Source organism: Aureobasidium namibiae, assembly GCF_000721765.1.
Source record: "Aureobasidium namibiae CBS 147.97 unplaced genomic scaffold scaffold_7, whole genome shotgun sequence".
Taxonomy (NCBI): domain Eukaryota; kingdom Fungi; phylum Ascomycota; class Dothideomycetes; order Dothideales; family Saccotheciaceae; genus Aureobasidium; species Aureobasidium namibiae.
The window spans coordinates 686,765-705,241 of NW_013581202.1; the positions used below are offsets into that span (position 1 = coordinate 686,765).

Genomic DNA, 18,477 nt, shown 5'->3' on the forward strand with positions numbered 1-18,477 from the left:
TCGCAAGACCAGTGACAATGGTGGGGTACTGGAGCCGCAGTAGCGGGCGTACTTCCAACAAGCGCACATGCAATGAATCCTGCACACCGCACATTCGAGGAGCCTCTCAGCATACTTAGCCGATGGAGCACCGTGGGACAGTCGGGCACTTGTCCAACCCCCAAACACCAAATTTTCTGTCCTCCTGCAAATTTGGTTGGACAAGCTAAAGCAAACCAAAGGAAGTGCTGCGGTTGTGCAACAAGGCTGTTGTTACACGTCTACAAACCATGGGTGCGCAAAGTGTGGAACAAACCAACAATCAGGGTCTCCCAATCAAACAGCTGCTTGCGATTTGAATTATCATTGGATCAATATATTCTCAATTTGACAACTGATGATTCAATAAACCAGACCAATGACATTCTCTCGGATGCGAAGAGGGACAAAAATCGATTTTCGTGGGTTTGGAAGAAGGAGCTGGGTTGATCTTCGTCGCGAAACCTCGGCTGTCATGCATCCGTGTCCCAAAAGAGATGCGCTGTTCACACCTTCCTCGAATTCTGTCGCGAACTCCACTTAGGTCAGCATGCACGCGAATCTCTGTTACTTTGCTCGACAGCCCAATTGCCAGTAAAGCAGATTCGCCTTTTTGCGCGTTCTGCTACACTTTTCTTGATCGCTGACTAGAAGACTTGAAAGTGTCAAGCTGAAACGAGCCTCTGATGCAATGTCATCTTTTGCAAAAGAAAAAGGCATCTCTTATATGATCGCCAGCTGCCAGCCGCCTGGTCGCGAACTGTTCAACAAATCTGTCAACCCGGTCTCGGATCAACCAGGCAAGATGGTGGTGACCCAATCACGAACCATCATTCTCGAGATCTGGATTCGAATCCATCTGCACCAAACCGATCCTCTCAAAGCAACATCGGGGTCTGGCTTGCATACCCGATATATCACGACAATGAAAGGTACATGTCATCGTTAATGTTTGATGGTCGTGATTCAATCGGGTCTGCGTCCAACAGACTGGTCCAGTCACTGCAAGTGCAATATATATAGAGTAAGGCGGCTGCAGCTAATTCCATATCTTCGGTACTGTATCCAATCTGGGGGGAAGGGGGGAAAAGAGACACGGCGCTTGATATGTCAATCATACAGTTATTGCGTCTTTTGCGCTATAGTCGGGACAGCGGCCCATCGACACGAACAATGCTAGGCGGACTGTCGGCTTTTCGACTCCATGGTGCGACTCGGATATTACGACTTTGGCAAAAGGGTCGACAGACAGCCGCAAATTTGAATCCTTAGGGTACAGTGAAGTTGTCAAAGAGGTCTCTGCTGTCATTCTTCACTCTCTGCAATCTTTCTCGCCTGACCTTCTAGATCACTGCACACTTGCTGATAAGTCAAAGTACGGACCTCACGACGATATTCTTTACCATCAATCAAAGATCAAGCATAACATGACCTCTGATCAAACAACTCCAAAATCCGATCAATGAACCACCATATCGCCGAAATCCGATCAATCAACCACATCCTCAAAACCCTACACTGCCCTCCCTTTCCGATATATCCTCTTTTCGTATCGCAGTCAATAGCACTCTTCAACTATACTGCCCAAGCCCTACATTTTACCTTCCGCATCTTTCGACCCGTCACCTCGTCTATTAAAAAGCCGTTCCCGACAGTGGCGCAGAGCAAAAGCCACAAGATGGAGGCTTGGAATGACATCGGAAGAAACAGCCTCTCGCTTCAGCACTGTGCCTGTTTCGGTCTGTCTCTCTCTCTCCTTCACTGCCCTGCCGAGGTAGGATTAACGATGGCAGAAAGCCGCGACGAAGCAAAGAGTGGAATTGTCAGTTGTGGTTTGTGTATGGTATTCTAGTTTTCCGCTGTCGATATCGGAACAGCTTGTCAAGGCATCTGCAAGTATTGCCGGTCTGAGATTACTGCAATGAGCAGTTCTTCGTGCACCTGTCCCTTCCTTCCTCTGCTGCAGGCTTGGTGTGCGCCCTCGATGTGTTTGCAATAAGACGCTCGATCGTGTTGGTTGTTCGCAAAGCTATCGAGTACTTACCTACTACATTATCGTACTCGTCAACTTTCCTGAGCATGTAGCGTCTACTGCAGCTCAAATCTGTCAAGGGCACCTAATTTTTTCGAAGTGATGTATTGTGCTGCTCGCCAGGATACACACGATGTCAGCCAAGCAACCATCACTCCGCCAACGGAAGACCATACCATCCCACTCTCCACTCATCCACCGTCATCCCACCCCAAATATCCTTAATCACATTTCCAAAGGCTGCCTCCGCATCTTCAGGCCTTTGACTATTTTGCATGTGCCACTGCACACGGTCAAACGACGCACTGTCAGCTTGCCGCGGATCCATAACCGCACACTCGAACGTTTCTTCCTCCTCGTTCCCAAATCGCCGAGTGCATATCCACGAGTGAGCCATGTGTCGTAGCATTTTGATCATATCGGACATTGCACAATCAGGCCCGAACGGATGGCAGAGTTTGGTGACCCGCAGGTCTACGCTTTCGAGGGGTGTGGAGTACGGCGCTTTTGCAGAAGCAACGGTATTGCAGATGGATTTCGCAAGAGACTCGTCGAGGGCGAAATCGACAAAGGCATTGTGGATTTGCTGCATTTCGTCTCTGTCGTTGCGTTGCAATATGGGTTCTAAATCTTGGACGTCAGACCATTCGTCACCCCAGTAAAGGGGTTGAGCTCCATAGAGGGAGAGGTACAGTTTGCGGAGTTTGGGCATTTGGCCGAAGCTGCGGTAGAGGGAGACTTCGTGTGCATCGCCTTGCGATCGCAACATGGGAAGAGCAAGGACTTCGAGGTTGGGGCAATGGGTGTGTATCAGAGCGAGCATCCGCAGATTTGCGAATACTGAATCGTCGAGGTTGTCGAAAGTCGTTGGAGTGACCTTGTATGGCAGTGCCAAGTAAAGCTCTCGTAGACTGTCACCGCAATGCTCTAGGACAACTCTCACGGTTCGCTGAGTGTAGAGACCAACCAGTTTCACACTTTGCAGCGGCGGAAGCGACCTGATGAAGTCTATCGTCGCGTCTGGCAGATCATCTCTTGCTTCTTCAGTTTCACCGCCTCCTGGCATGATGCACAGAGTGCGCAGCGAGGAGAAGCTGCAGTTCTGAGTCAACCACCGAAATTCAGGAGCTGCGATGAATCTATAGTACTTGAACGTGCGAAGCAGCGAGAAATCAGTGATTGTGCTCCATTCCTTGAGTGTATTCGCATTTCCATGGGTGAGCTCCAAGTACTGCAATTCTCCCAGTCTTCTCTCAGAGCAGAGTGTGCCAGGTCTCCATCTCCCGTTTGTCTGGGATAGAGTATGGATACCCAGTTGCCATGGTGGAGTCGCATGCAGTACACTGACAGCTTTCAACCCTAGAGCAGCACCCTCAACCATTTCTTTGACTGCATCGAGATTCCAGTTCGTGTGTCCTTGTTCTGTGTAATCGTGCATCAGAGCAATGCTAGACACACATGGCGAGGTAGCGAGTTCCAAGTCATAGGCATCGATTTTGTTGGCTTGCCCTTTGAGTGCATAGGCAGTGCGCAGTTTGAAATTCCGCATGTGGAGTTTGCAACGAGGTAAACACTCATTGATATATCGTAAAAGACTCAGCGGTATCCGTTGATCGTGACACCAGAAGATGTTGCGCAGAGCTGGCAATTGTTTGATCAAGTCATTGAGCGTCTGCCATGATTCTTCCGGGATCGAGGTTTCCGAGTCTTGACTTTTGGACTTGCAGTATTCCCAGATCTTAGCGGGATCGTCTCCACAGTCGATGTGCGCTGTCGTAATGGACTCGGGTGGTAATTGGTCAGTCAAGATGCGGAAATCGTGGACCTGTGCAAAACATGAAGATGTCGTCAAACCCTTATGCAAACGCTCGATGTCGGACTGAAGAGCTTCTGGCGTCGAGAATGTGAGGTTGACTGTTCGGAAGATATATGGTATTGAAGTTGATCGGCATTTCTTATTGACGAGGGAAAGGCGAAGGAGGTCGATGCGATTCAAGCAGCTACAAAGCTGTTCGAGTACATCGGATGGCAGATCTTCAAAGGTGAGTCGTGTATTCGACATGTTGCATGTTTTTTACGATCAGCAATCATAGACAAGGGAAACGCTGAAAGAGAAAGGGTGGAAATAAGAAGACCATGGAACGCTGGAGCCTTGGGGATCGTCAAAATTTGGCCAAGAAATCCAACACAATCCTTCGAATCTTGCGCTTGCAAAAATATCTATACTTGTCACCATGTTCTGCTCTGGGATCATAGCCGGTTGGACTCGATCTATGAATGAAGATCAGGACAACTGGCCAACATGCTTACTCAACCACTTGACCGGGAGTCAATCAAGACATCAAGAATCAGAAATCGCACAGAGCCGAAGGCCGAGGAGACTCAGGATAGCGATAAATTTACCTTAGAGTATCTAACTCTAACCTGTCTTCCCATCCGAGACAGACATCTTGAACAATACCTCAACATTCTGACTCCACGCCACTCCCTCCACCTCCCTTCGTCTAGCAATATTCTTATGCCCACGATGTTCCTTCAAATGCTCAGTGGCCTTGGACAAACGATCTTGAATCTGATCAACAGCGGTTTCCATCGCGACCTGCACAGCACCAACCAAAAACATATTCTTCAATACCACGTCAGCGGGGTCGAACCAACCTCCACCGATACCAAACTCCACGGCACGTTGAGCCATCGATGGCAATCCCAGCATCGCTTGAATCTTCTCAATGGGTAGCATGAATGCATGATGCACATGACTGAGTCCAGGAAGCTCATGCAGCATAGGTGCGATAGCATCTGAATGGGCAGACACGAGTTCGTGGGTAAGGACGAGAAAATCGTCATTGTTGAGTGTGATGGCGAGGAAAACCAACTCGACCGCAACGCCCTCGGCTACAGCGACGATGATGTCTCGTTTTCGGACTCTCAACTCATTCTATGCGAGAAATCGAAGGTGCTGATGTAGTTTGTAGGCGCCGATGCCTAGGCAGAAGCCGTTGATGGCGGCGGCAATGAGCATCTGTGGTGCTACTGATGAGAGCCCAAGATTTACCGTCAAGCCCAAGCTGTTTCTTGTCACTACTCTGATGCGATGTCGAGTCTTGCGTCTGATTTCTTTGAGTTCGTGTTCAGTGAAGTCGCGAGGGAGAGGTCTTGCTCGTTTGAGTTTTGGTTTCTTGAGGAGCTCAGAGTTTTGAGCATAAATGGCTTGCACGACAGAGGAAAGTTCGTCATCGACACAATACGGTGGGAGAGTGTCTTCAAGTTGACCAGCAGAATTGGTGCGTGAACGGTATGCAGGTAAGCTTTCAGTTGAGGCGGAAGCATCAGCCGATAGAGAGAACTCGATGGATCGTGTAAAGTCGAATTTGGCAAAGTCGATATCATTAGATCCTCGCTTCGGAGCATACGAGGCATGACCACCATGTCTCGAAACAGGATAGATGCTCCATCTTTCCGGCAGACCCAAGCGAGCCTCATCAGAGTGTCCATCGCTGGTTCGGGAGAAAGGCCTTTTTGGCGTGTCTGGCTCTTCGAGAGATGCTACCGCGGGCACGCTGGGCGAGCGCTTGTAGTTCGTCGAGACCGCGGTCGATCTCGCCAGTCGGGAGTCGTCGACGGAGCGAGCGAAGTGAAGAGGATCGGTGTTGTGACCAGTGGGAAGGTAAGATAGATCCCCTGGATCGCTTAGGAAGGTGAAAGAAGCCTCTGCTTCTTGAGGATGAATCGAGTGACGGCGAAGCATTGGTTGGCCTGGGTTCCAGCCAGGGCATGTCCATACACATAGGAGTAACACGATATGGTTGTGATACTGATGAAGTCTTAGGTATTCAACCTTTGAAAGAGGTTCGAATCTTTTAGCAGCCGTGATGGCCAGCTTCTGAGAGTTTCCACGAGGAAGGACCACTCGAGGCAGCGTGACTTCCTCAGAAAGCCATGGTCAACTCGTCGTGCAAACGCATCGAGGTCTTGATTAATGTGATGCTCACAAGAGATCTGTTGTGGAATTCAGAGAAACAATAACAAACGCGAATGATCGAGGAGTGTATCTACCCCTGAGCGTCCTCAGAAGTGAAGTGAAGTCGACCCACCCCGAAAAGTGCCCTCCCTCGGTATCATAAGTCTGCCAACCTGCCATAAGAACATCGAACGGGTGGTATGGCGCAGCAGTCAAAGCAGTGTTCCTTCCGCTTAGCTGGCTCAAGACCACCCGTTCGATCCTCGGCAAGGCCGATCTTCAATGCCATGAGGGGTCCCAGTAATCCTCGTCACGACAAGAACAAGGAAGAAAACCTCGTGAGTTTTCTCTTGACCAATCTAGCAACACGGCGGCTAGGGGGTTTCTGTTTTGCTGAACTTTGTTGATGTGGTTGTTTTGTTCAATGACGCTTTAGGACCTTCGTGGGTTGGTGGGAGAAAGTGTAGAATGAGTACTTGACATATCGTTCCAAGATATCGTGAAACATCTACTCGGCAGCAGCAGCAGCAGCAGCAGCAGCAGCAGCAACCACATCCTTCTTCTTCCTCAAGAAAGCAACACCCTCGACATGACCCGTCTGTGGGAAAAAGTCAAAGCCCCTCAAACTCTCAATCTCATACAACCCCTTGCCCCCATTCACACCAGCCAATCCTCCGACCAAAACACCTACATCCCTAGCTTGGGTATGCACATTGCAACTCACATAACAAACTCTCTCAGGACCGTATTTTAGTAGCTGCCCAAGGAAATTCTCGTCACAGCCTTTGCGTGAGGGATCAATGACCACAGCAGTTTCGTTGGCAGGGAACTTGATCTCAGCAAAGATGTTGTTGGCATCGCCGGCGAGGAAGCGCGCAGAGGATGAGGGAATGTTATTGAGTTGTGCGTTTGTGGAGGCAAACTCGATGGATTTCGTGGATACATCGATGCCGATGGAGTTTTTGAACAGAGGTGACAAGGTGACGGTGAAGAGGCCACTGCCCGAGTATGCATCGATGAGGTTTGTAATCTTTGGTGCGTCTTCAGGCTGGTCTTTGGGAAGAATGTTGTCGCGGATGTATTGGGTGAAGCTGGGGAGGATGGAGTTGTTGTTCTGGAAGAAGGAGCCGGCCGGGTTGTCGAAGCGGAAGTCGTCGACGTATTCTGTGGATACGGCGTTTTGGTCGGTGACGCAGGTCTTGCGGTGGATGTGCGAGCCGCGGTCCTCGTCGATGTAGTTCTTGGACTCGCTTGAGGGGGCTGCGGCCTGGACTTCGATGGGTTGTTCCTCGGCAGCACCGGCGTTGGTCTGCTGGTCTTGCGGTAGGTCTTTCTTATCGATGCGCTTTGTGCTTTCACGCAGCAGAAGTGTTGCACCGCGCTGGTATGTGTCCAGCTGGTCCTTGACTCTTTGTCTCTCGCTCTTCATACCCATGCGCACGGCATCCGTACCGATAGGGCAATCCTCAATGTCCATAGTCTTGCGAGTACCCTTCAGCATGAAACCGATAGGTGGGACCTCAGAGAAAACAGCCTTGACACCTTGACGTCTGTCTCTTCTACCACCAGGAGGGCCGTCGAAGTGAGGCGTGAGCTTTGTGCGGTAGCCGTATTGCAGGGGTGAGCCGATCGTGTCTCCAATAGCAGGAATGAGATGTGCGGGCAAGTTGCAGAAGTTCTTGTAGGCCTTCTCGACGATGCTCCTCTTGTGGTCCAGCTGGTATTGGTAGGGCAGGAACTGGAACTGACATCCCGAACACTTGGAGAAGTAGCCACACTTTGGTAGGGAGTCATCGCGGTGTGTCGACGGCTCAAGGACCTTGACGAAGTCGGTCAAAGTGTAGTTTGTGTCTTGCAAATGCTTGATGATCTTGACGGTGACCTTGTCGCCGGGAGCGGTGAAGGGTACAACGGCGACTTGGGAGGATCCGGGAATGACAGCGAGACCATCGCCAGTGGAGGAGAGTTCTTGGATGGTTAGATCGTACTCGGTGAATGGTTCGGGTAGTTGAGGAACAGGGTCTTGTGCTTCGTCGGGCTTGGAAGCGATCGAGTGCTTCTCGAGCAATGCGCATACATCTGCGATCAAGACCTCTTCATTTGAGCCTTCCTTGACGGTCGTCTGCTTTTGCTTCTTGTTCTTCTTGAAATGTCTCTTGCCCTCATTGAATTTCCTTTTCTGAGGCTGATTGGACTGAGCGGGAGCTGAGTCGGCCATGGTGGGTCTAAAGATGGCTGTACGAGACAGCAAGGTGGTTCGAGACGGAAAAAGTAGAATGGAGCGGGTCGCAGCAAAAAGACGTCTTGACAGCATTGAAGGTCGCTCAAAAAAGTAGACGATGGTCAGCAAATCTGGAGTTGCTGACCTTGGATTTGTGGATATTGTGCAGCTTTTATGCCTGGTTTGTGCTTGGTTATCCCACCTCCGATCGAACTCCGCAACCTTCAGGCTTGGCATCCTGAAATTCGTTGGAAAGTGTATACCACTCAATTGCCTTCTGTCTGTCAGAGGGCAGCCATATCTCGCCGCTCTCCACACACAATGAAGACGACACGCTGCCTCTTCTGCCGGGTCGGCTCTGCGGCAACCCCCAAATCACAACCCTCGTCCCGCGCCTTCAGCACCACACCCGCGACGCAAGCAAAAGGCAAACCCGCATACCCAAATGTCAGAGCCGTCGACCTCGGTCTCGTCCAACAGCGCGTCGATGCAGCCGCCCGCACATTCAAACCCTATACACCGCGAGAAAAGCAACTGCTGGCCCTGAAATACACCCCCGCCCAGGTCCGCGCCATCGAAGCCGCCGAAGCAAGCATCGACCCCAAAGATGTAGTCAGACAAGGCAAGATCCGCCGCGACACCTTTGCTTTGACCTACATCGACGACCTCGCAAAGATCCAACCTCTGGTGGATAAGCCAGTGCGCGCCCCCACCGACGACATTGATCCAGGCATCCGCATGCGCACCGAAGACGAAGTGCTCGACCGCTTCGCCCAATGGACCGAGGACTTCAGCCGCAAGCGCCAGGAATACGAGACACGCATGGAGAGCATCGACGGCGACACCCTCGAACAAGAGCTCCTCACAAAATCAATCGAAGCTGGCATCTACCCGGGCGACAAGCTGACCCCCGACGAGCGCCGCGCCCGTCTGCGCAAGTACGCAGAACACTTCGAAGGTCCCAACGAGGTCGCCGAATGGAACGCCTTCGTCGGCAACGCAAACAATTTTTTCTTCTCGCCAAAGGGCACGCTCGACTCGCAGCAAGACAGCTTGGCACCAGAGATGCCCAAGATCAAGAGTTTGGGCATGAAGTTCGAGTCTGAAGACGATGACCCCCATCTCCAGCGCTTGATGCAGCAGACAGGTCTCACCAAGGAGGCAATCAGAAGGATCAGATGCAAGACTTTGGTCAACCATCGTGTAGTCAACCAGACTCGCATGGGAAAGATCCAATCCATGTACTACCTCACCATTGCCGGAAACGAAAACGGCATGTTGGGCATTGGTGAGGGCAAGGCGGGTGAAGACGAAGACGCCATTCGTCAGGCTCAGTACGCTGCCATCAGAAACATGAAGCCCATCCCGCGTTACGAGAACCGCACCATCTTTGGTGAGGTCGAGGCCAAGGTCGGCGCTTCTGTTGTTCAGCTCTCCTCCCGTCCACCAGGTATGTGCCTCACAAGTCTTGATTGACCATCTCCATGCTAACAACCCAATCACAGGCTTCGGTAACAGATGCCAACATCTCATCTACGAAATGGCTCGTGCAGCGGGTATCTCAGACCTGAGCGCCCGCTGCCCTCGCAGTCGCAACCCCATGAACATTGTCAAGGCCACCTACGAAGCCCTCATGAAGCAACGCCTACCCGAAGACGTCGCTCGTGCCCGTGGTCGCAAGCTGGTCGATGTGAGAAAGGTTTACTACCAAGGTCTGACCTCATAAAAATCTCCTTCCCTTGCCATGTAGTCGATTCTGTATTATATTTACTTTGCACACGTGCTGTGTGTAGCCTTGTATATTGAGCTACCCCATTACCACTTCAACCAGCAACATGCGTCAACCCTGTCCTATCCTTCCTTCTCGTAGCAACGTCTTGTCTTATCAGACTAGTCCATTCCTACCAAGCAAATTCCTCTCGTACCTTTCTATAAGCAGTTCTCATCATTTGATGCCAAGCAACTCCTTCAGAGACTCTTTAGGGTCGTCGGAAACTTGCATGGTGAAGAAGGCTTTGGCAATGTCCTCCTGGACTATCAGTTAGCAATCTCTCAATCGTCTCATTCATTCGAGCAGTACGTACCGCTTCCTCGAGATCCTTTGTCTCACTCTCAGATAACACCGCACATGCTGCGACCAGGTCTTCTCCTCTTGCAGCAAGGAGAACGAGTTTTTCGGCTCTGTTTGTAATGTCTGACGGTATACCGTTCAAAGCTGCGCATACCGTACCATAACTGTTGTTGCTGCGTCCTTGTTTGTAGCTGACACCACTTTAGCGACGAACACTTCTGATAACAAGATGGGGAGCATGAACTTACTTGTAGAGATAGGTCAATTGCTCATCGATCTGCTGTGACTGGGGGTCTACACGCACTTCAAAGTGACCGAAAGCTAGACGCTCATGGGGAAGTAGGAAGCCGCTTTCGAATATCTCTATTCCGCAGTCAGATCAGTAAATCAATATCATCTCGTCTCTGAACATACCATGGAAGTGTGTGGCACCGAGAATTTTGGGACATTGGTCTCCCCTCTCAAGCAAATGGTTGAAGACTCCAGCAGCCAGTCCCGCACCATCTGAGCAACGAATCAGCTTATAGTCCTACGACTTGCGTTCTTGAAACTTACCATGAGAATCAGTACCCTTGCCAAACTCATCAATGATCAGCAAGCTCCGATTAGTGGCCAAGTTCAGCGCTACCGATATCTGCTGCAGATCAATCATGAACGCGCTTTGATTCTAATCCAGGTCAGCGCTCGTTCCAGCTGACTTCCAAACATGACACTCACTCTAGATACACTTTCTCGAGTGGCCACGCGTGTCATGATCTTGTCTGTGAGGCCAATGTCCGCTCTCGTCGCTGGCACGAAGCTTCCAACATGAGCCATAAAGACAATGATGGCCACCTGTTTGAGGTAGACACTCTTACCCGAGAAATTCGGTCCTGTCACCAAAATCATACTCGGAACAACACTACCATCCTCGGTACGGTATTGAGGGCCAACAGATGATATCTCCTGTTGATCATTTGCTGACTCGCCCTCACCACCCGCGAGAAGAGTGTCATTCGGGATGAAGTTTGGCACGACCTTCTCTTGCAAAATGTGTCTGTTCTTGGTGAGCTTCAAGATCATCCTTGTTACTTCTTGAGAACACGAACCTTCCACCTCTGATGTCCAGAATATTAGATTCTGTCAATCGTGGTCGTACGAGATTGTGATTCCTGGCCCCCTGCGCCAGAGCCATGATGCTGTTCACGTATCAGTAGCCGTCGAGTGTTCGCCCTATCAACAATGAACATACCAGTCAATCTCAGCACAAATATCAGACGCAGATGTGAGAAGATCTTCGTACTGTAGGATCTTCTCCGCGAGTTCGTGAATGATCTCAATCTCTCGGTCTTTTTATCGTCAGCACAAGATCGGAATTCAACGAGACCAACTTACCGCAGATGCGTTCATATATGTCACCAAAGTACGAGTCCATCTCAATGACATTCTCATTCTTATAGTAGGCAAACTCCTCGGTGGTGAACACCTTTTCCCAAGGAGCGTCTTCGGGTCCTTCAAAGATGCCGTGACCAGTGATTGGATCTTGAGGGATTGCAATCAGGAATCCGATTTGAGGAAAGAAGACAACATTGATGTTTGCGTCCAACTCTTCAGGTACCGATTGCGCCACGTGCTGGGCGACCTGCACGAGAAGACTTTCGAGTCCTTCATAGGTCCGTTTGAGCTCATCAAGATCGTGATCCACTCCTTGCCTGACAACATTGCGGCAATTATCACGGGAGAGCTCGAAATCGATGATCTCAGTGATACTTTTGCCCACCTCAGCAAGTTGGATACCATGGAAGTGCTCCATGACTTTGTTTCGGATTACAAGCCAGTCTCCTCCGATGACGCCCTGGAAGCAATCTTTGATCTGCAAGGCATGGTATGCAAATAAACGTATCCCAGCCCAAATAGAATTCGATGGGCATCTTTGACTTGGTCCGTTTCCATTGATACCTTTACGAAGATTGATCATGACCGTTCTCATGTTCTTGATGCTGCTCAAATTTTTGACTAGAGTATCCATTTGTTCTGTATTCTCAGTGCGAAGTAGAAAGCTGATGCTGTCAAGTCGCTCGTTGATGACTTCAGAATTCGTACTCGGTCGAAGGAAGTACTGTCGTAGCAGAAGCTTGCCCTGAGGAGTTCGTGCGAGCGTGTGGAACAGACCGTAGACGGACAAGCCTTCTTTTGAACCAGAGTTCGCCTTTGCAGGACCTTGGTTATGCGAATGAGGATGCGACTCTGACTGGATAATCTGCAAAGAAAGCAATGTATCGGCATTGACGAACCTGGCACTTGTCAGAACTGTGATGAACAAAACAGCTTACAATCAAACCTACATGGATCCAGCGAGTGTAAACATCTCTATGGTTGAGATGCGATGCATCGTCTGAGCTGCAACATCACCAGGCAAGAAGGTTGCCGCGCGTTTGCGGTGGATGTAGGCAAGGACTGCACCAGCACAGCCAACTGTGACTCGGCTGTCGACATCAATCCAACCAGCCAGTCTTAGCAACTGTCCTTGACGACTTTCCACAGCACCATCTCCAGCCATGCAATCTTCGCTGCTCTCTGCAGTAAGATCTCCAGGAGTCATAAAAGTGATTCTTGGTCCGTCTTCGTGACCCAGCTTGAGGTTGACAAGCCGACTCCTGGCCGAATCATAGGAGAACTCAGACACAGGGCGAGCCGAGCGAAGTGCAGGCATACCATATACTGCACTGTCTCCGTCGCCCATGTTTCTTCGCTCCGGATCAAGCTTTTCCAGCACTGTGTCGTCGAATTTGGATGAAACAAGAATGATCGTAGGATCGATGAACGTTTTGACTGAAGATTATTAGTATGAAGAAACGCTGGAGACGTATCGGAAACTCACGGGCTTCGATAAGGTCTGGACCGCCCAGTTCAATGTCCTCCATAAAGTACAACTTCTCTTGTGCAGCAACGTAGTAAGCACAACCAACAGTTCCACGAGGTTTCATGTCAACCGCCATGACAATCTCGTCAAGTTCTTCATCACTAGCGCCATCGTCCAAGTTGTCTCGAGGTTGAGAGGGTGTGACTGAAGGTGCTGGTTGCCGATATACAACACTGGGAGCAGACGAAGGTTGCCGGGAGCGGTTGGACGGGCCCGAGGTCGTGAGTCTAGACACAGTCGATGGCGTGACTGATGGCTGTCGCGATGCTCGAAAGGATGAGTTGCGGGAGGTCGCCCTATTGGAGCGATTGTAGTATGATCCACGGCCGCGGCCACGTCCACGACGAACACGGCTGGAGGAGGACGAGGTGCCGCGACCACGACCAGAGGAAGAAGAAGTGGTTCCGCGCCCACGTCTTGACGAACCACGCTGCAGATTCATGGCGGCTCTTCTAATAAAGTCAATGAGAATGCGAGTCTGGCGATCGAGTTTCGAATCAAAGTTTGGAAGGCGAAAGGCTGCAGCACATACGAAGAAGGAGCAATCTGCCATGCATCGCTCCTTCCCAGACACGGAGCACAATTCGCATTACCACATACGAACAGCAATCTGTGATTTATTATGAGTGGTGACTGTTATTGTTGTTTGGTATCTTACATACGTACACGTCTCCTTCTGCTATCGACCATAACCATACCTGCTTTAGTCTCCCCAAACTCCTATGCTATGCGTTATGCGTGAAACCTCTGTGAAAGTACAATGTCATTAAGATGATACAGGTGCCAGAACCTCGAGATGTTCTCCATCAGCGCGAACAGCAATTCTAGCCACATCTCCAGATTTTATTTGTCCACGAATAATCTTGTCGGCCAGACCATTGCCAATCTCCTTGGAAATAAGACGATTGAGAGGGCGAGCACCGTAGCGAGGTTCGTATCCTTTCTCACAAAGCCAGGCCTTGACGTCGTCTGGTACCTCAAGTTTGATACGGCGGTCATCGAGTCTAGCTTGCAACTCCTTGAGACGGATGTCGGCAATATCTCTGAGGGCATCGCGTGACAGACGCTTGAAGATGATGAACTCGTCGACGCGATTCAGGAATTCAGGAGCATATGCCGACTGTACCACATCCATAACATCCTGTTTGACCTCTGACGAGATTTCGCTGCTCGAGCTTTCATCCGCAAGAAGTGCTTCGGCACCGAGATTGGACGTGAGAACGATCATGGTGTTGCGGAAGTCAATTTTGTGTCCTTGAGCGTCAGTAAGGAAGCCCTCGTCGAGGACTTGTAGGAGAAGAGTTGAGATGTCTTTGTGTGCTTTCTCGAACTCATCGAAGAGGAGTACAGCGTATGGCTTGCGACGAACGGCCTCGGTGAGTTGACCAGCGTCCTCGTAGCCTACGTAGCCAGCAGGACTTCCGATCAGACGACTGACTGTATGCTTCTCCTGGAACTCGCTCATGTCGAAGCGAGTGACTGCAGATTCGGTAGAGAAGAGGAACTCGGCCATCTTCTTGCAGAGCTCAGTCTTGCCAACACCAGTGGGTCCCAAAAACATGAAAGATGCAAGAGGTCGATTCTCGCCGCTCAATCCTGCACGCTGCATGCGGACTGCGTTGGCAACAGCAGTAAGTGCTTCGTCTTGCCCGCGCACAGATTGGCGCAGGGAGTCCTCCATATGAACGAGTTTCTCGATCTCGCCAGACATCAGCTTGTTGACAGGGATGCCAGTCGTGCGTGCAACGACTGCAGCAATATCGTCTGCATTGACAGAGTCATGCAGTAGAGTGTTTCCCTCCGAGTCGACTGCTCCCTCTTTGGGAAGCCTCTTTTCCAAATCCGGTATCGTGCTGTAACGTAGCTCACTGGCACGAGCCAAGTCAGCTGCTCGCTGAGCTTGTTCGAGGTCAAGACGAGCTTGTTCAAGCTTCTCCTTGATGCCCTTGGCCTCCTCAATTTCAGCTCGTTCCTTGTCCCACTTCTCAGTGAGCAAGCCGACTTCATCTTGCTTGAGCGTGAGGCTCTTCTCGAGTTGCTCTCGGCGCTCCACGCTGGCGACATCCTTTTCTTTCCGTAGCGACTCAAGCTCAATCTGGATAGTCATGATTTCACGGTCGAGTTTCTGAATGGCGTCAGGCTTGCTTTCCTGTTGTAATCGCAGGGCACTGCTGGCTTCATCCACCAGATCGATCGCTTTGTCTGGTAGGAACCGGTCGGTAATGTATCGGTTACTGTAGGTGGCGGCAGCAACGAGAGCGGAGTCGGTGATGCGAACACCATGATGGACTTCGTAACGATCCTTAATGCCTCGTAAGATAGAGATTGTGTCTTGTACACTGGGTTCGCCAACCACAATCGGCTGGAAGCGTCGAGCGAGTGCAACATCCTTCTCGATCAACCTGTACTCGTTCAGAGTGGTGGCACCACAGCACTGTAGCTCACCACGAGAGAGAGCGGGCTTGAGCAGGTTGCTTGCATCAATGCTGCCTTCGGCTTTACCAAGTCCAAGTAGGGTGTGGAGTTCGTCGACGAAGAGGATGACCTTGCCCTCGGCTTCTTGGGTTTCCTTGAGTACATTCTTCAAGCGTTCTTCAAAGTCACCACGGAACTTTGCGCCAGCTATGAGTGAGCCAAGGTCCAGAGAGATGACTTTCTTTTCTCTGATACTCTCGGGAACGTCTCCCCTCACGATTCTCTGTGCCAGACCTTCGAGGATGGCAGTCTTACCAGTTCCCGCTGAACCAATGAGGACGGGGTTGTTCTTGGTACGTCGTGATAAGACTTGAATAGTTCGTTGAATCTCTGCGTCTCTTCCAATCACAGGGTCGAGTTTGCCATCTCTGGCTCTTTGCGTGAGATCCACACCATACTGTTCGAGGGCGGGCTTCTCTTCTTCGCCTCCCATGTTCATGCGGTGGGTACCGCCGGGAGGATGTGGTCGACGACCGGCATATGTGCGGGTTTGTGACAATAAAGGTTGGAATGTTTTCAGTGATGGTGGATGTGATAGTAGTCGCGTGTTGGAGCGTGTGAGTGCTGTCAGAGAGCTCGCGCGTAGTGTGGCAACGCGCGAGACACATCTGCTTCTTACTGCAAGCATTGTGAATTTGATTGAGGGAGTATTGTGATCTGCTTAGCTGAAGGACACGAGGTCGCAGGATGGACCACGGCTTGATATACCTAACTGTCTACGAGAACTACTCGACCGCGAGGGCAATTGACGACGACGACGATTCTACGCGCTTCTCGAACATGTCGATGTCACCGAGTCCAGAGGTGTCCGAGCTCCGTGGAACAGCGCCAAGCAATACGGGCTCGAAGCAGACCTCAAGCGCGAAAGAGAAGAAGAGCTCAGGTCGGCACGGAAGTAACCGAGCAGCTCGCTGGAAAAATTGCAGCCCCTCGTCCAACAAGTCTGCCTCAACTTCCCCGTATCCTTTTCTTTTCCTCTTCTCACATCTTTTGACATACCACAATCACAATGGGTTTCATCGACTTCGTTTCCGACGCTGGCCTCACTCGTACGCTGCTCCCGTCATGCTCGTCGCCAGCTTTTAGCTAGATGCTAACCCGACATCAGTCCTTGAGAACTGGACCCAGACCCGTTCTTACATTGTTGGGTATGTACACCGAGCTCCCCTCCATCACCTACCCCTCCCCTTTGTTTACAGGATGTAAAAAAATTGGTCCGTGTTTCTGAGGCGGCTTAAGACCCCGCTACACGATGTTAAAACAATGCGCTTGTCGCAACGCTGATAACTCACACTCCTCACCGCCTTGTCACTACAGCCTCGCTTCTAGCATCATCGCGCTGACAGCATCCATAGCTACGGTCCTTCCCAGGCCGATGTCAAGACCTTCCAGGCCCTGAAGGCTTCCCCTGAGGTCGCCAAGTACCCCCACGCTGCCCGCTGGTACAAGCACATCGCCTCTTTCGAGTCCGAGTTCTCCTCGCTTCCCGGTGACCCCACCAAGGAGTTCACTGCCTACGGTCCCGAGTCTGCTGAGCTCACCGTCAACCCCTCCAAGGCCACTGCCAACGCTGAGGACGATGACGATGATGATGTCGACCTCTTCGGTTCCGACGACGAGGAGGAGGATGCCGAGCACGCCCGTATCCGTGAGGAGCGCCTCAAGGAGTACGCCGCCAAGAAGGCCGGCAAGACGAAGCCCGCTGCCAAGTCGATTGTCACCATGGACATCAAGCCCTGGGGTGAGTTTTGTGATCAATCCACCGACGACACTTCGTACTGACAAATGATTTAGACGATGAGACCGACATGAAGCAGCTCGAGGCCAACGTCCGTTCCATCGAGAAGGACGGTCTCGTTTGGGGTGCCTCCACCCTGGTCCCCGTTGGCTACGGTGTCAAGAAGCTCCAGATCAACTTGGTCGTCGAGGACGACAAGGTCTCGCTCGATGAGCTCCAGGAGCAGATTGCCGAGGACGAGGACCACGTCCAGTCCAGTGACATTGCTGCCATGCAGAAGCTGTAAAGTGCTAGTACAGCACTGGACCAAAAGTTCACGACGGCAGATCGCCTGTATCTGATCCCAAGTGCAGGTGTAGACTGGTCGAGACCTCTGAAACTCCTCGTTGCAACGATCAACACGACAGCAACATGTCTCGCAGTCAGTGATGGGTTAATGAGCTTCATGGAATGCATTTAGAAAGCGTACAAATGAAAAAAAGCAAAACCCGGGACACATAATGATACCCAACCAACCCAGATTTATGATTCTTCTTTACTCTTTCTTTAGTGATGATCTCTCTGCTATTTTGGCGTCGACTCAATGATATGTCAACCATGTTCATGTGAACAATATAACTAGTGATCGTGCCAGAACAGCGTTGGAAGCAGTCCACAACGCAAAAGAATTCGGAAGTGGGGCAAGCTCCACCTGCAAGCTTGAACATCATCCCTTGACGATGTTGACACAACAATCCAGAATACCGGTGAGAGGTACGCTATCTACTTAGTCCTGGATCTCATTCCAGTAATCACTGGAATACGTACGCGCATTGCCGTCAAGATGCACGATATTATGGGTAAGAAAGATGACTGGAAAACAACATCGCCTTCACTCAATGTGGTTCAATTTCTGGTCTCGGAATATCTGAGCCTTTCCATGGTCTGAACATCGCTATGAACCATAGTGTGAGGGCGGTAACCAGCAAATATGGAGCTGGATTAAACCGAGTATCAAAAGATGGTATGAATCATCTGCCTCTGATTGAGGGTGTATCACGTACAGATTCTGGCCTTTGA

The 18,477-nt window shown here is 50.8% G+C and overlaps 7 protein-coding genes across 7 annotated transcripts; 2 read left to right on the forward strand and 5 right to left on the reverse strand.

Annotated features, from left to right (window-relative positions):
• Nucleotides 1–2,201: 2,201 nt before the first annotated feature.
• M436DRAFT_81340 (uncharacterized protein) lies at nt 2,202–4,112 on the reverse strand (the record flags this gene model as incomplete). Its single annotated transcript, XM_013572838.1, has 1 exon — nt 2,202–4,112. One exon carries the CDS (start codon nt 4,110–4,112, stop codon nt 2,202–2,204), a length of 1,911 nt encoding a protein of 636 aa, XP_013428292.1.
• A 357-nt stretch (nt 4,113–4,469) lies between these two features.
• Nucleotides 4,470–5,798, reverse strand: M436DRAFT_72320 (uncharacterized protein; the record flags this gene model as incomplete). Its single annotated transcript, XM_013572758.1, has 2 exons — nt 4,470–4,975; nt 5,030–5,798. 2 exons carry the CDS (start codon nt 5,796–5,798, stop codon nt 4,470–4,472), a joined length of 1,275 nt encoding a protein of 424 aa, XP_013428212.1.
• A 721-nt stretch (nt 5,799–6,519) lies between these two features.
• M436DRAFT_45630 (tRNA(m5U54)methyltransferase) lies at nt 6,520–8,229 on the reverse strand (the record flags this gene model as incomplete). Its single annotated transcript, XM_013572614.1, has 2 exons — nt 6,520–7,236; nt 7,285–8,229. 2 exons carry the CDS (start codon nt 8,227–8,229, stop codon nt 6,520–6,522), a joined length of 1,662 nt encoding a protein of 553 aa, XP_013428068.1.
• Nucleotides 8,230–8,553: 324 nt separating this feature from the next.
• Nucleotides 8,554–9,958, forward strand: M436DRAFT_44681 (uncharacterized protein; the record flags this gene model as incomplete). Its single annotated transcript, XM_013572443.1, has 3 exons — nt 8,554–8,988; nt 9,277–9,682; nt 9,738–9,958. 3 exons carry the CDS (start codon nt 8,554–8,556, stop codon nt 9,956–9,958), a joined length of 1,062 nt encoding a protein of 353 aa, XP_013427897.1.
• Nucleotides 9,959–10,177: 219 nt separating this feature from the next.
• M436DRAFT_72323 (mismatch repair protein 5) lies at nt 10,178–13,206 on the reverse strand (the record flags this gene model as incomplete). The annotated part of the gene is made up of 11 exons (XM_013572759.1): nt 10,178–10,261; nt 10,317–10,494; nt 10,552–10,666; nt 10,718–10,807; nt 10,859–10,970; nt 11,021–11,339; nt 11,392–11,481; nt 11,535–11,631; nt 11,678–12,576; nt 12,628–13,114; nt 13,149–13,206. The coding sequence occupies 11 exons, from the start codon at nt 13,204–13,206 to the stop codon at nt 10,178–10,180; spliced, it is 2,529 nt and encodes an 842-aa protein (XP_013428213.1).
• A 765-nt stretch (nt 13,207–13,971) lies between these two features.
• M436DRAFT_44830 (heat shock protein 78) lies at nt 13,972–16,308 on the reverse strand (the record flags this gene model as incomplete). The annotated part of the gene is made up of 1 exon (XM_013572470.1): nt 13,972–16,308. The coding sequence occupies one exon, from the start codon at nt 16,306–16,308 to the stop codon at nt 13,972–13,974; it is 2,337 nt and encodes a 778-aa protein (XP_013427924.1).
• Nucleotides 16,309–16,689: 381 nt separating this feature from the next.
• On the forward strand, nt 16,690–17,704 carry M436DRAFT_45474 (translation elongation factor 1 subunit beta; the record flags this gene model as incomplete). Its single annotated transcript, XM_013572587.1, has 4 exons — nt 16,690–16,729; nt 16,789–16,828; nt 17,036–17,421; nt 17,475–17,704. The coding sequence occupies 4 exons, from the start codon at nt 16,690–16,692 to the stop codon at nt 17,702–17,704; spliced, it is 696 nt and encodes a 231-aa protein (XP_013428041.1).
• Nucleotides 17,705–18,477: the final 773 nt, after the last annotated feature.